Below are 16,783 nucleotides of genomic sequence, written 5' to 3'. Positions count from 1 at the left end.
TGGTTCTTGTATTGTGAATGCTTGTATTTCACTAACCCTTCTGAGAGAGGTGATGGCAACAAGGAAAGCAGTTTTCCATGTTAGGAATTGCAATTCACACTTGTGTAAAGGCTCAAAAGGGGGGCCCATAAGTCTTGTAAGGACAATGTTTAGGTTCCATACTGGAGCAGGTGGTAACCTAGGTGGGATTATTCGTTTTAATCCTTCCATGAATGCTTTTATTGCAGGTACTCTGAAGAGAGATAGATGTTGCCTATTTTGTAAATAGGCTGCAATTGCTGCCAGATGCAGGTGTATGGAAGAATAAGCCAAATTAGACCTTTGTAGATGTAAAAGGTAACAAATGATATTTTGGATGGAAGCATCCAGTGGATCAATGTGATTATTGTTACAATATATTGCAAATCTTTTCCACTTAGCGGCATAACACGCTCTGGTAGTGGGTCTTCTAGCTTCCTTAATTATGTTCAGACAGTCTGGTGGTAGGTTTAAGTAACCAAACTCTAAGACTTCAGGAGCCAGATCGCCAAATTCAGTTGGCTTGGTTCTGGGTGTCTTATTTCTCCATGGTTCTGTGTCAAGGGCATGAGCTTTAACTTTTGATGTGGAACCAGTGAGAGATCTAGTAGTGTGGTGAACCACGGCTGGCGTGCCCATGTGGGAGCTACTAGTATTAGCTTGAGAGACTGTTGTCTGAGCTTGCGCACTACTAGTGGAATGAGTGGGAGAGGCGGAAAAGTGAACGCAAATCTGCCTGACCAATTCATCCATATCGCATTCCCTTCCGACCGTGGGAATGGAAACGTGGCGGCGAAGGTTGGACATTTTGCGTTTTTGTGGGTGGCAAACAGATCTATCGGTGGATGCCCCCACATTTGGAAGAATGGTTGAAGCACTTGTGGATGTATTTCCCATTCGTGAATCTGTTGTGACTGTCGACTCAACAGATCTGCTATCTGATTGTGAATTCCTGGAAGGTGTTCTACTGTCAGGTGTATGTTTTGAGGAATGGCCCATCTCCAAATGTTCTGCGCGAGCTGGGACAGTTGTAAAGAGTGTGTCCCCCCCCCCCTGTTTTTGTATATAGTACATGGCTGACATATTGTCTGTCTGGATTAAGACAGCTTTGTTTTGTACTTGAACTTGAAACGTTTTGAGTGCTAGGAATATTGCTAGCAGCTCTAGATGGTTGATATGGAACACTTTTTGTTGGTTGTTCCATTGGCCTTGTATGGTATATTGTAAGAGAGGGGCTCCCCATCCTGTGAGGGATGCGTCTGTTGTGAGCACTATTTGTGGAACAGGCTCTAGGAACGGCCGTCCACTTGTCAAGTTTTTGGTGTTCCACCATTGCAGAGAGCGATATGTACGGTCGTCTACCAACACCAAGTCTGTGAGCTGACCTTGAGCCTGATTCCATTGTCATGCTAGACATTCCTGTAACGGACGCATTTGCAGTCTTGCATGTGGAACTATGAAGATGCAAGATGCCATCATGCCTATTAGTCTCATGAACACTTTGGCTTGGAGAGACTGCTGGTGTTGAAAAATGGAGACTAAGGTCTGAATGCTCTGTATCTTGGCTGGACTGGGATACGCTAGAGCTGTAGATGTGTTTATGGTAGCTCCTAGATACTGATGAACATGTGAAGGCTCTAGGTGCGACTTGGTGTAGTTTATGGTAAACCCTAAGTCGTGCAGTGTTTGAATTGTTTGCTTTGTGTGTTGGACACATTGACTGTATGATTTTGCTTTTATGAGCCAATCGTCTAGGTAAGGGAAGACATGTATCCGTTGTCTTCTGAGATGTGCTGCTACTACTGCTAAGCACTTTGTGAACACTCCTGGTGCTGTTGTGACCCCGAATGGAAGGGCTTTGAATTGATAGTGCTGTCCTTGTATGACAAACCTTAAATACTTCCTGTGAGCAGGATGTATGGGAATGTGAAAGTAGGCGTCCTTTAGGTCTAACGTTGAGGAAATCGCCTTGTTGTAGTAGTGGGAGTACTTGTTGTAAAGTGATCATGTGAAAATGATCATATTGTATGTAATGGTTGAGGGGCCAGAGGTCGAGAATTGGCCGTAGTGTCCCGTCCTTCTTGGGGATTAAAAAGTACAGGGAGTAAACTCCTGTTCCCTGTTCTTCTAAAGAAACTAATTGAATAGCATCCTTTTGTAGAAGTGCTAGAACTTCCTGTTGAAGCAGAGTCATATGGTCTGTAGACATTGGACGCTGCCTGGGTGGTATGTTTGGGGGGGTTGCTGTGTGTTCTAGGCAGTAGCCATGTTGGATAATTTGTCTCACCTACCTGTCTGTTGTGATGGAATTTCAGACAGGTAGGAACTGTGATAATCTGCCCCCCACAGGAGTGGAATGCTGTAGGGGAGGCAGAGGGAAGTCACTGTTTGGGAGTGGTGGTGGTTGTTGTTACCTCTACCTCTTCCCTTATTATTATTGCCTCTGTATCCTCCTCTAAAGTAGCTTTTGTTGGAGGAGGTCTGTGTGTGAGTTTTGAAAGATGATGATGTATCTGCGCCGGTTTGCTTAGAGCCTCCTCTATAAAAGGAGCAGCGAAAAGAACTTCTAGTCTGCGCGGATTGTAATGCACCCATAGACTTAGCTGTGTCTCTGTCTTTCTTCATCTTTTCCAGTGTAGTGTCTACTTCCGGCCCAAACAATTGGTTTTGATTGAAGGGCTGGTTCAAGATGGTAGTCTGAACCTCAGTCTTAAACCCCGAAATGGGTAACCACGCATATCATCTGAGTAGAACACTAGTATTGAGTTCTCTGGATGATGTGTCAGCTACATCTAGTGCACATTTAATTGAGGCATTAGATATTAATTTGCCTTCTTGTATGAGCTCTGTTGCCTGATCTTTGTATTGATCTGGGAGGTGCTCTAGCAGTTTTTCTAACTGGTCGTAGTGAGCCCTGTCAAAGCGTGAGAGCATGGCTTGTGTATTTGCTATGCGCCATATATTTGTAGCCTGCGCAGCAATCCGTTTCCCTGACGCATCAATAACTTTGGATTCCTTGTCAGGGGGGCGTGTCACCAGAAGTCTGGGAATTAGCCCTTTTCCGTGCATTGGACACTATTAAAGAGTATAGTGGCAGATGTGCCTTAATATAGACTGGATCAGATGGTGCTGGTCTATATTTCTTTTCTATTCTTGGATTTAATACTCTACCAGGTCTTTAAATACTTCTGGAGCATGCTTAATGACTCCTTTGATCATGGGTAGTATTTGCGTAGACCTTTGTGACTGCTCAAATGTATCAAGTAAAAAATCCTCATCAATAGCATCACAGGGCATTGAAACCCCGTGGTAAAGGGCAGCTCTATTTAAGAGATGATTAAACCCAATACTATCTTCTGGAGGGGAAGGTTTTGTTGGGTAGGATTGAGGATCAGGAATGTCGGGCACATTGTGTGATGCAAAGTCATATAAATCATACTCTCTAGGATATGTGTCTGCATTGATATCTTCATCTACAGGGTATGCATTTGGCTCTGTTATGTCATTCCCTCCACCTAGATCATACTCATCAGTGTGGTGTGATGATTGAACAGGAGAAACTGCAGGTGAAATGTAATGAAGGATAGGAGAGGAAGAAGGTGAAGGAGAGGAAGGGTGCATTGGAGAAGTTGCGCAATCTTTCTTTTTGGCAGGAACCACAGGTAGAAGTGGTGTGTGTGCTGGTCTCTTCTTGCAAGGAATAGCTTCCACATGTCCAGTTTTTGGATTGATATGGACTCTCTTGTTTAGGATCTGGTCTAAACAATTCTTCTTCTTCTGCAACCTTCTTCGGCGTCGATTTTTTCGGTGCTGATAGGGGTTGTTTTGTGGGTTTTTTTGCTGTAGGAGGCATTAGTGTCCCGTCGCAAATTTGTCGGTGCCGAAGGTGGTTTTGGCTTGGTAGGCTTGTTAGAGGGTTTAGGTGTCTCTGACTCAGGCCTTGGAGTCTTTGGTACCGAGGTTGGAGTCTTTGGAGTGGAAGCAGGTCTCGTTGGCTTTGAGGCATCGGACGCTGGCTTCCCATCCTTATTCTTGGAACAGGAAGGTTTCGGAGCAGGAGCTTTTTGCGGATCCGGTACAGTTTTTGGCTTCAGCACCGGTGCATTTTTTGATTTGGGTGCCGAAGGATCTTTGTCTTTGGGCACCGAAGGGCGTTTTGGCTTCGGTGTCTAAGGATGTGTATGCTTCGGTGCCGATGGAAGAGGTGGAATTGGCACGTGTGGTTTTGGCGTCATTGTTTTCCTCGGAGCCGAGCCCGTTTGAGGGAATATTTCGGTCTCGACTGGGCCCCATGGGCGGAGTGCTGACCGTTGCCTTTGGCTTGGGTAGTGTCTGTTGTGCAGGGGCGAGAGATGGGATCAAGTCATCCGAGTCCTCTGCCTCTGATATGATCTGGAGATCAGGCGAGTCTTCCTCGGCGGCGAGTGGAGCCTCGTCTATGGAGATGTCTTCGCCCTCGGAGAGGTCTTTTTTCGACGCTCTCCTCCTCGAAAATGGCCTCCGGTGCTTGGGCCGTTCTTCTCATCTCGTGTCGACGTGCCCTCCGATCCCGAATGGTCTTCTTCGATCAGAAGGATGCACAAGCTGTGCAGGTCGACTCGTCGTGTTCTGGCGATAGACAGACGTTACAGACCTCATGATGATCGCTATGAGGGAATTTTGCTCGACATACCGGGCATCTCTTGAATGGAGTTCTGTCCATGAGGCGTAGGCCGTACGGCGCCGATAGGCCCAACGGCCCGCGTCGACGCACCGGAATGTAGCTGGTGATGTCGAAAAGTCTATTCGATGTCGAAAATGTTTGTATAAAGTTTTTACGCTTCGAAGTTGCTGAAAAAGTTTTTTCTAGCCGGAGCGGAAAACTTTCATCCGAACCCAGTGGCGGAAAAAAACAATCTGAGGATGGAGTCGATGACCATGCGCAGTATTGTGCTAGGGAGGAGTCACCTATCTTGTGACTACAAAGACTTCTTCCAAGAAGACAACAACCTGCAATCATCCGAGTCCAACACCAGGTGGCGATCTATTGCAAAAGTGTACGATCTGCAGCTCATATGCCTCGAACATGATTTACCAGCAATCACTGACAAGGTTACAATGACATTTATAGCTCCCACTGATTTTGTGTTGCGCCCCCACTTACCATAATGCTGAAATCTCTAATGGCCCCATATCCAACGGACTTTCCTGCCAGCCGACTGTATTACTGATCAAAGACTATACCAGCACATAGTATCTTTTTAACCTCAGTAAATGCATACCTTTGGACAAAAGCTTTCTAAACTTCTGGGTGATGGTCAGTTGGATATCAGGGTCTTCTGAGGACAGCATCTCCACCATTTCTTTAGTAATGACACCGAGATCCTAAAAACAAGATGAAAGAAAGATCTATACATAAATTACAGCAATGCACCCCACCCATTCAAAGTCAGTGGAGAGCAACAGACTTGTCATAATTAACCACACTCATATCTCTGAAGTGTGCTCTTCCCCCTCAGGACTCTAGGGTCATTGAGATGTGGCAGAGGCATAGTGCAGAGGTACAGCAAGCCCAACAGCCAATCACAGCCCTTCCTTAAGCTGCGATTAGAGGGCTGTAATGCATACGGATACTCTATTCTTAGAATTTAGTGCTAAAGAACGCGTTACTTACCTTCTAACACCTTAGCTGGTAGAGACTATCTAGCCGCAGATTCCTTCCCTTAGAATTATCCCCTGACATCAAAATGGATCTGGGAATTTTCAAGCAATACCCCTGTGAGCCGGTAGGAGTCGTCGTTAGGCTCCGCTTCGGTGTCATCTGTTCTGGAAAGGAGGTAGACAGTACCTACATAGGGGCCATCTCAGCGCACTGTCAGTTCATTTTCGCGACTTTCCACTCCAGAAGTGTGGAGCCACAATTTGGGCAGACCACTGATGTGAGCTGCTAGAGCAATATGTAAGGGGAAGCCCTTATTTATTAATCAGGTCACAGAGCAGGGAGGGTGGGAGGGTTGATCAGGAAGAAATGCGTTACTTACCTGTAACAGCAGTTATCCAGTATTGGTGTCTTTCATAGATTCAAATGCCTGAATCATTCCCCGTCGTCGAGATGGGAGCCCCGGTAATAGAAAAGTAATGTCCTATAGACATACATAGAGAAAAGTAGGCCTAAAGGCCTTGCCTTAGTAGCCTATCTATGTCCTTTTGTAAAAAGGACCAAAATCCTGAAGGTAGCCAATCAGCTACCACCTCCCTCTAGAACCTTCCTGCCAGGAGCCTCAGTCTCTCAGATTTTCGTACGCACCAAGCTAGGTAGACGTAACATATGTTCTGGAGTGAGAGATGAGTCCTTCCTGAGGAGGCGGGAGGGTTGCATGTGAATCTATGAAAGACACCAATACTGGATAACTGCTGTTACAGGTAAGTAACGCATTTCTTATCCAGTATTATGGGTGTCTTTCATAGATTCACATGCCTGAATCAGAATACCAAGCAATACATTATGCACATTTGCGATGGAACATAACAATTAGTCTGAGATAATACATATCATGCGACTAGAAACCATCAGCAATACAAAGAATAAAATAAATAAATGTGCATACCATTGCAGGACGGTGGGAAGGAGGCAGGCTCATCTTACTGGAATAGATGGCGAAGTACAGCCTGGCCCACAGCTGCATCCTGCATCAGTTCCGTATCCAGGCAGTAGTGCCTGGTAAATGTATGCGGCGATTTCCAGGTCGCTGCCCTGCAGATGTCCAGAATCGGTACTCCAGCGAATAGTGCCGCCGATGTGGACACAGCCCTTGTGGAATGCGCTCGGACTTTGGAATGTAATGGACGTCCGGCTTTGTCATGGCAAAAAGCAATTGCCGCTGATATCCATCGGGAAATGCTTTGTTTGGAGAGTGGCATGCCTTTTCTAGGTCTGCTGAAGGCGATGAAAAGCTGATTTGTTTTTGGGTCTCGCTGGCAATGCATCCGCAAGCGGATGCATGTGTCCAGCTGGAGACGTATAGCAATCAGTCTGGGGGGAAGGAGGACAAGAGGGTGTACGAGCTTGGATTCGTGTGCGTGAACGCGCACGTCGCGTCCCGCGCCGTACACATGCGCGCGCAGACACACTCGCTCACACACACCCCTCCCCCACAGTCACACACACGCACTCCAAGACACATACACACACACACACACACACACGCACGCACACACACATACACAGCCCCCCCCGCGCGCGCGCGCGCACACACACATGCGCTGCCCCCCCCCCCACGCGCGCGCGCACACATGCGCTGCCGCCCCCCCCCCCCCCCCCCCCCCCTGTAGTGTAGTTCCTATCTTCCCAATAGGCTCTGCGCATTGGAATAATACCTACAGCAGTAAAGGCCTAGGCCAGACGTTAACTAGGTCTACTACTGTCGATACTAGACTTAAGTTTTGGGTTTGCCAGCGTAGCTCAGAGTTCGCTAGAAACTTTCTCGAATGTTCAAGGAGGAATTAACTTCCCTGATTAGACAAGAAGGGATTTAGTTTCTGACAACCATAGAACATGACAACTTTGCTCTCCCCTAATCAAGAGTCAATCTCAAGAGTCGTGTGAACAAAAGGCAAATTATTTTACTCAGTCAGTACGTGCATTCTTAGTCTCATCAGAATGTAGAGAAAAGGAAGAGACGGGCGTGTTCAATAAAAAGGTGTTATTTATTGATCAGTCTCTTTTCTCATACAAGAGAAATGGATCGATATTATTGCAATACTTATAGTTAAGTAAAGTGCATACATTAAAAGCAATAGTATTAAGTAATACTGTAAAAACATGGATATGGTTTCTAAGCCATATGATGTTTAAAATGAATAAAATATATTTACATACACATATACATTTGACTAAACGTACTCAACTGGTGTTTCTAAATACGCCTACCCCGTGTACCTGACCTAAGCCTAATACGTGGGCGGGAATAGAAAGTTACAGTTTAAGTTAAGTTTGTTTTTGCCAAGTAAATAACTAAGGAATTCTCTGTGAGGGGTTATTCAGTTCTGTACCTGGAAGTTAGGATGAATGAGGAATGGTATCTCTTTCTCTGGTCTCGATATTCCAGGCTGCCTGCGAGGGCTGCCCAGAAACGCCGGTGCTGGATTCTCGGCAGGAGAAAGCAGCGCGTCTCTCAGCGCGTCAGAAAGGCGGGGCTGCTGCCAGCGGGGTCTGCTCTGCTCTCGGCTTCGGCAAGTATGGCTGCTCCGTCTCGTCACCACGCGTGTGTTTTGCATATGGCAAGATCGGTAATATTTATACCTTTAAGGTGCCGAGATTGACGTAAGGATGGACATAGATACGTCAATAAAGATGTCATACGATTTGCTCGTTAGCACATTCTTTTACTAAAGTTCTCGGTGAAATCAAAACAATGGCCGCAGGGTTTTGCCCAGGTTGTCATAGGTTTGATTTGTTATGAGAACTCCGTTTGCCTTATCAGGGGCTGGAGGAATATCGCTTGTCTAATTAGATCGCAAGCGTTATGACCTAATCAGATAACACGTTCCTGTGCCGTAGTGTGACTGCGTCAGATAACGGTATCTGCATCATGGGGAATTTCTGCCTCATGGGCTGACTGCTAGTTAACTTGTTGGTTTGTTTAACTAGAATAGGGGGATCGATTCAGAACCGATAGGAATACATGACACCTACTCCACGCTAACTATGGACATATTTACTAATCTAGGCATAGTATAACATAGTACAACATACTATAGAGTAGTGTGTATACCTTACCACCCCAAAATACATAAATGCATTTTGAAATTTTCAAATATACGGAAAAATTGCAGACATATATATATGGTATGCACTCAAGCTGTAGAAAAATGCCAAAGTAATTGCATTTGTATACATTATTGCTTATTTGGTATATGAGAATTACACATGAAATGATTTCTGACAGAAAAAAGTTTTGAGACCATTCCATCACAGAATAAAATATCTTTATGAACATGCCAGCGGGCAGCTAATGTCTATAAGCTATCTAAAATTTAGAAACCTTAGTTCTCTAAGAATAGTTCTTACTTTAAGCAGAAGATAGTGTCCCGAAAAATATGCAAAAATATTTTGGGGCTGCTGGAAAAACTGCTGTCCGTGAACTGGAGCGAAAATGTTCATGTGACTTTATTTTTAAAGTTGAAGGCCGAATTCAGGGAACGCCGTGTGCGAGCTTGCTCAAAAGTCTCTATTTCTGTTCGGGTGAGAACATCATATCATTTAGGCTTTCGAAAAAACTGTCAACAGCTTCCTGGGAAAGATCCCACTAACTCGGAAATAGGTGTAATCATGCATTCTTGCGCATGATTGTCTCCATTGACATTCTGATTTGCATTACTGACAGAAGGTCGTACCTGTTCGATGCTGCTTTCATCTTGAACTTCACTACCCATCAATCGTAGTGGTGAAGCTTCCACGAATGCCGTCATCAGGATTGGTAGCCTTTGAGGGCAGCACAAAGCATGAACCTTGATCGGGCTCAACAATGTTTCTGCATCCATCGGCGCATCAGATTGTAGCGTCAGACAGGTGTCTAACACACATTCTTCTCCGCATAGCAGACACCTCAATACAGGTAAAACACATCTTTGCCACATTGGTCGAAATGATAGAAACCAAGTCATGTTCAGGTCTCTAAGCCGGGAGAGTCCCAGGATTTTTGATATCCGGTCCCGGTATCCAATGGCTAGGATTGTTTCTTCCCTTGTCGCAAGAGTTTTGTCTGTGACATGGGTTGCCATAACGAAAAATAAGGACTAAGAATAGGATTCCTGCAATTAGTCCCAGGATCAGGGGAAGTCCGCCAAAAATCGAATGGACGAAATCTGGAAAAATACCCAGTATGGCTTTGAATGGTGTTAATGCCATCGAAAATACTGTCTTAAATACCTTTGAGACCCCATTGGTATCAGAAATATTTAAGATTTCATTCAGGATTTCCGCGAAATGTACGGGGGAATTAGTTGATAATAATGTATGTATCTCTGCAGTCGTCCTTGCGACTTGTAGATCATACGTTTCTTTTGATGACGAGAGCCTGGTAGGCGTCTGAAGAAGGACTGTTTTCATTCTGCTTAAAGTATCTATTCGAATAGAAGTAATTTTCAAATCGGGCCATGCCCTTGCCTCCCTGTCTGGGAAGGAGCTGGGGAACAATGAGCGTCCACAGCACTTGACCTTCGCAGTCGTAGTAACTAGATAAGGAGTCCCGGGCATAAGACTACAGCATCTGCGGTCTACAATAAGAATGTAACTCCCATTATAGAGTCTTTGAAAGAATGGTTCTATTTCTGTTGCAGGTGCGCCTTGCTGGTGACATGAAAGGTTGTATGAATTCCCTTCACAGGCTCCATGCAAACTAATTCCGTTACACAGAAGCGTGCCGCTTAGTGACATCGCACAATTGTTGCCACTAAGAAACACTTTCTGTCCTTTATTACTGACACATGCATGTGAATAGGGCAGGTTCCATGTTGTTTTAAGGTACCCCTTTCCCAATTTCTCGTACATGCCAGCCTGTATATATTTTTGGCAGTATTGAAACCTGAAGGTTGAGATTGGAATATTTATGATTCCGTGTATTATCCATTCACTGACAGGTCGTTCTGACATTGTCATTGGTAATCTTTCTAGTTTTTCAATGCTCAAGATTGTATAATCAGCACCCTTTTGCGCCATACCGATTTGTCTATCAGTAAGGTTAAAGATTTGGAATAGTGACGTTGTGTTGATTAAACGCCAAGGCACATAGCCTGAAAGCAGATTTTGTAACGTCCAGCCAAGCTGTACAATAGAACGCAATTGAGACTGACCGTGTTGTAATAACAGTAAGTCTTGCGATAATATATCGATTGCTGACGACACAATGCTGTCCAAAGAAAAAATTCTGGAGGACAGAGTCATTGACCCATTGTCCACTACAGAAAGTGATTTTTCCAAATTAATACGGTCAATTTCCCGTATTCTCTCTGCTGTTTCAATTTGAGTAACCTTCCAGGCCTCATTGTATGCTGCATATACAGAGGCTGCTATGAAACGCTTTTGACGCTGTTTGCGTGGTCCCAAAGTGAAATCACGCAAGTCAGCACCATCAGTAAGTAAAGTTAGGTGTTGCTTAATTTCTGCCAGTGTGGAAGTTTGTAGCCATTGAAGGCATAATTTGCCCACACTGTAGGTGGTTATTATCCCTGGGTGATGTCTTTGAGGGTCTGGCCTGTTCATTTTGAAACCCTGTGTTTTGTTCAGGAATCTGTCTTGACAGTTATTAGTATCTGTGGGCCAGATCAACCACTGTTTCCAATTTGGGTGTGTTCTGTTTTGGTTTAATATATGGTTTATGTCTATTTCTTCATCTGTATCAGAGTTATTGCTAAACATTGTTGGCTTTGGAATAGACGGTTTAATTAAATCTTTGATTTTGGCTAAGCCAAGACAGGTGGTTTGTTGAACAGTGTCATTTAAAAATATCATTTGTTCTGGGATCATGCAGGCTCTGAACAAAGCTTCTATACCCTGTACTTGCCATTCTTTTGTACCCCAAACACTTTTCAATTCAACATTTTTGTCCCAATAATCAAATCCAAAAGTATTCATTTTTTCAAAGAATGAGTCTGAATATAACAATTTTGTGTTGGTTATCGTGGTCTTGGTTCCTGTCTTGTTTGACAATTTAAAATAAAATGCTTCAGCATTACTTGTGTTAAAACCTGAAAAATATGAATATTTGTCGTAAACGGTTCTTGAGCTCCCTTTTGGAGGTGTTGCACAATGTTCCCATTGATTATAATTTAAAACATTTCTAGGTTGTGCAGATCTATGTAAAAAGTGGTTACCATAGTGGTTATAGCAATACATACTGTCATAATTTGTAGAACCCTGCAAATAATCATGTTTGGTAAATTTAGCAGACATTACTAAGTCAGACATCATGTTATTAATGCTTTCGAAGTCCCAATCATCAGCAAATGAGTTTGGTTTTGCAAAGTCACTCAATGAGATCTTAATTTGGTGTGGATATTTCAGGATCTCGACCGGACCATAAATTTCATAGTCAGTGTTGTCCCAGGCTACCCCACCAGGTATCGGATTGGCTGTGAAGTTGGCTGAAGAAAGTTCTCTTTTCTCGACGTGTGAAGATGTGTGTGGTTTGAGGATCAAGTTGATGTTCTGACTTGCTGTGTCCATTTTAGCATATTTTCCCTCAATGAAGCGTCCCAATGTTAGTATCATGATGAGCCAAAGTATGAGGATAAATGCACCAAAACCCACCCAAAATTCAATCCATGGAGAAATCAGATATGTTTCTTTCAGTTGTTTCAAAAGTTACTTAGCTTTGTCTTTAAAAGATTTTGAGGATGGCTGTGTCTTTGATTTACTGAAGCCTTCAGAGGAATCATCGAAGTTTATGAAGTAGCCGGATGCAGTTCTGTCAATTGTTCCAATTGGTTCAGGATTTTTGTTCCTTGCATTGTCACTTGGTACTTCATTATAGATTGGTGTGTCTCTGCTAAATGTTTTTATTTGGGTTTTCAGAGGTCTCAGTTCTATTGCATTGTTGCATAGTCCTTGTTGTTCTTCTGTAGGCGTTTCGAATGTGATGAGCCTCTTCGTTAGGACCTCTGTACTGGTAGCAAACCTTGGTGTTCTGCTACTTATTGGGAGTCCACTTGGCCTACTGTTTGTTATCGGCCACATGTTGTGGTTTTACCAGGTCGATTGATACAACTCGGTTCTCCTTTTTACCAGCAAGTGGCGGTAGTACAACTGATCTTCTCCCGTTGACAGACAAGACAGGAACTGCTTTTCTGTAAGAAGGCCCAAATTCCTTCTTTACCGCGATCTTCTCCCTGACTAGATCCCCGACTTTTGGAATCCAGACAGGTCTTGCTGGGACAGGTGGTGGTTCTTCAGTGGTTTTTGGCTATTTCAACTTTATGTTGCTCAGGTCTTTTCTTGTTTTGTTTAAGTCCTGCAAAATAGCCAAACGGTCTTTGATATCAAAGCTTTTTTCTTTCACCACTGAAGTCTGACTATCAATGTCAGAGATCATCATCCTAGTTCCAAATAATAATTCGTACGCACTGAATCCCTTCAGAGAATTTCTTGGCAAGTTATTGAGACTACGTTGGACACTTATTAGATGTTTGACCCACCCAGCTCCCGAACCTAGTATCCTTTCTGCTATAGATTGCTTTATGCCTTGGTTTTTTCTTTACACCATCCCGTACCCTCAGGAAGGAAGTGAGAAGATTCCCGCTGGACTGTGCTCATTCGGCCATGTTTCCCCCCAGGCTGGTGGGCCTGAGTGAAAACAATGGTCGAACGTAGCATGCTCTTAGCGTATATGCCATTTAGACTCGCAAATCTTTGTATAACAGTCCGGACGTCAGCCGAGTGCTGGTGATCTACATTATAAGTGGAACTAGCCTGTATAAGTTAATCGCAACCCTTCCTTTTTACTCCTGATTTTTCCTGGAGTAAACCGACGAGGTATTAAACTGTTTCTCTCCCCACTGCGATCTCTGTTGCAGTTTGGGCAGTTTTTTACAAACATGGTGTGACGCAGACTCATGCCTGGCCACCAGTACCGTTGATTGTAATTCTTCCAGAGAATCTTTTAGTTTTAGGTGTCTGAGACCCTCGCCCATATGTGCGTCTGCGATTAACAAGTTTCTCCTGTCCATGTTTGGAATCACTCTATCCCCCACTCCAGGGATTCGAGCAAAAGGGACGGAGTTTGCATCGATTATGTATGTATAATTGAGTGGATAGTTGATCGGTAACGCTGAGCAGTCGCCTTTTGATGACGTTTTCACTGCCAGCACTGTTTCACCGTCAATGTATTTTAATGTACGCTTTTTTCGATCTACGGGAGCCGATTTAGTGGCTGCCGCTGTGGCTGTCTCAGCCAATGAATTCCCTACAACGTGAACGCCATCACGCTGATGACTCAGTGAGTGAGTCACGTGAGTCTTTGGTAGTTCTTTTTGTAAAAGAGCTATTTGTTCCCAGAGCAGTTTCTGCTTTAATGGTGCATCTGTGTCATCTTTGTAACCGTTTTGAATCCATGTCTGCAAATCGCTGTTATATGATTTGACGCAGTAATATGAATCTGACACTATAAGTGTCGGGAATTCGCGATCCGCATTATCTAGCGCCATTTTTAAAGCTAATATTTCAGTTTGTTGTTCTGAATTACTTTCTACTGAGTGTGTCTTTGTTAATAGAGGTTTTAGTTTACCTCCGCGCCACACTTCTTTTGTTTTTTTTTTGTTTTTTTTTGTTTTTTTTTTGGGTTAAAGACTTTTATTCAAACGTACAAGTCAGTACACTGCTATTCAGCCAACAACCCGGAGGCAGGCAGCATCTGAGTGATCCGTCTGAGCACAATGTTCAGACAATTTTCATACATATTCGTACATGACTTCCAATATGCCTACGTGTAGTATTAATGAGATAAGAAAAACCTGGAAAACAAACATGTGATACGAAATCAACAAAGTTCCGTGCTGTGGTACATCTGGACACATCATATGCGCATTTTCTCGTCGTTGTCAGTGAAGCATATCTGGGAGGCCACAATGAGAGAAGGGGCAGGATCGAGAAGTCGGGAGGGGGGTGGGGGGGACCAGAGCCATGTCACCGGGCAAGGCGCAATCATTTCTACACCAGCAATTATGCCCCTACGAGCAGCTCACCAGTCAGGTCTCAGCACACAAGCACCGCAACATAGCAAGCAATTTCCCACGATTCAGCTACAGTCTAACAGAGCATTGCAAGTCCATCACCCGTTCCTCACTAACCCTCCCCGTCTCCAACATTCAACCAAGCCGTCAATGGCTGCCAAATATCAGCAGGTCTAGATCTTAGCGGCAGGAGTTCCCCATACGTAGTTAACTGATCCCGGCAATACAAGGCAGAATTAATCCAGCCCTTCACCTCTGGAGCAGTCTTTTGTTTCCAATGTAGTGCAATCTGTCTCTTTGCCAGGAGGAGCAACATAGCCGCCAATTTACGTGAGGCACGGGGTACATCAGCCACCAGTCCCAGCAGAGCCACCAATGGACCAGGAGGCAACTGTTCCCCCAATATTCTCCCCAGCTTCTCAAACACTTCTATCCAGTAGCGCTGCACTGGAGGACACGTCCACGTAATGTGGAAGAAGGTCGCATCCGCAGCACCACAGCGCCAGCACTGGGACTCAGACAGCAACCCCATTTTGAAGAGCTGCGCAGGCGTGCGATAAGTCCTGTGCAGAAAATTAAAATGTATAAGTCGCAGCCTATAGTTGGGCGATAGGTTTTCCAATTGGCTGCAGCAGAACGTCCATTGTTTATCCGTGATGGGTAGTTCCATGTCCGTTTCCCACTGCATTTTCGACCCTGGCGTTGTCCATGGCGCCGTGTTTTGCGTTGTCCTATAGATCCTAGTAATCAGCTTATTCGGGGACTTGTTCGCCAGCACCTCCTCTAGCGCTAAGAGCGAGGGCGGGGCAGCAGGGAACATCGGGTACCGTGCCTTGCAGGCCGCTCTAAGTTGATAATAAAGGAGCAATTCGGTTGCTGTCGGCTTGTCCGAGGCACACATGTCGCCCAGCGCCAGAAACGTGTCGTCTGGGTATAGGTCACTAGCGACAAGAAGCCCGCAGTTGCGCGCTCTCTCAGTTATCGCCGGGTCCTGCAGAGGGCCCAGTAAGGGGTTTCCGCCCAGCGGCATAGACGGCGCGTAAAGTTCAGCGATGTTCGCCCGTTTTGCTATGTTTCGCCACGCCCACCGAACCGTCTCCACGGTGTTTACATCCTCCGGCGAACGTTTATAAGTTTGGTAGACTGTTGTGTTCAGAGGAATGGGTGCCGAAACGTCCTCCTCAATCGCCACATGGGGCTGATACGGGATCGGGTGTTGCCAGAAATGCAGATACTGGGCCTGAGCGCAGTACGCATACAGCTCAATGTCCGGGGCCGCCAGGCCACCTTGTCGAAAAGGAAGCGTCAATACCTTCCATTGCACCCTCGGTTGCTTTCCCGCCCATACCAGATCCAAAAGCGCAGATCGCACTCGTTTGAAAAAGGGTAGGGTCAGCGGCAGGGGTATATTCGCAAACAGGTACAGCAATTTAGGCAGCACAACCATTTTGGTTATGGCTATGCGGCCCGTCATCGATAGCGGCAAAGTGACCCACCTCCTCACCTTTGTCTCGAGCCAGTCCATTGCCGTGCCATAGTTCAGGAGCCATAATTCTTGGATCGTGCGGCTTATGCGGACACCTAAATAGGTCACGTCTTCCACTACCCAGGTGATTGGAAACTCAGTAGAACATTCCGCCGTTCCATCTGTTAATGGCAGCATCGAGGATTTGGCCCAATTTATTGTGATGCCAGTCAAACCCCCATACCGTACCAGTTCCCTCATGAGGGGATCAAAATTGTCCGCCGGGTTCCGCATAAAGATTGTTATGTCGTCCGCATATAGGGACACCAACAGTCCCCTGGAAGTGAAGCCAATACTCCGCTGAGTGTGGTGCTGTCTGAGTCTCGCCGCCAGCGGTTCCGTTGCAATGGCGAACAGCAACGGCGACAATGGGCAGCCCTGCCTGGTCCCTCTAGTGATGGTTATAGGTCGCGAGACCTTGCCGTTGACCTTCACTCGTGCCATAGGACAGTTGTAGAGGATGCCTATTTTCTGTATAAATAATTTACTGAAGCCCATCCTAACGAACAGAGCTTGTAGGAACTTCCATTCGAG

At 45.2% G+C, this 16,783-nt stretch overlaps 1 protein-coding gene across 2 annotated transcripts in view; it reads right to left on the bottom strand.

The window, feature by feature from the left end:
- The window catches only part of KPNA6 (karyopherin subunit alpha 6), a 685,221-nt gene that overhangs the window by 257,731 nt on the left and 410,707 nt on the right, over positions 1 to 16,783 (bottom strand). For both annotated transcript variants that reach the window (XM_078680680.1, XM_078680679.1), the window contains exon 4: positions 5,280 to 5,382. In XM_078680680.1, coding sequence (XP_078536806.1) covers positions 5,280 to 5,382 — 103 coding nt within the window. The remainder of the gene's footprint in view (positions 1 to 5,279; positions 5,383 to 16,783) is intronic.

The sequence above is a fragment of the Lissotriton helveticus genome, chromosome 3_1 (assembly GCF_964261635.1).
Source record: "Lissotriton helveticus chromosome 3_1, aLisHel1.1, whole genome shotgun sequence".
NCBI classification, from domain to species: Eukaryota; Metazoa; Chordata; class Amphibia; order Caudata; family Salamandridae; genus Lissotriton; species Lissotriton helveticus.
This window is presented reverse-complemented; position numbering and strand designations above follow the sequence as displayed.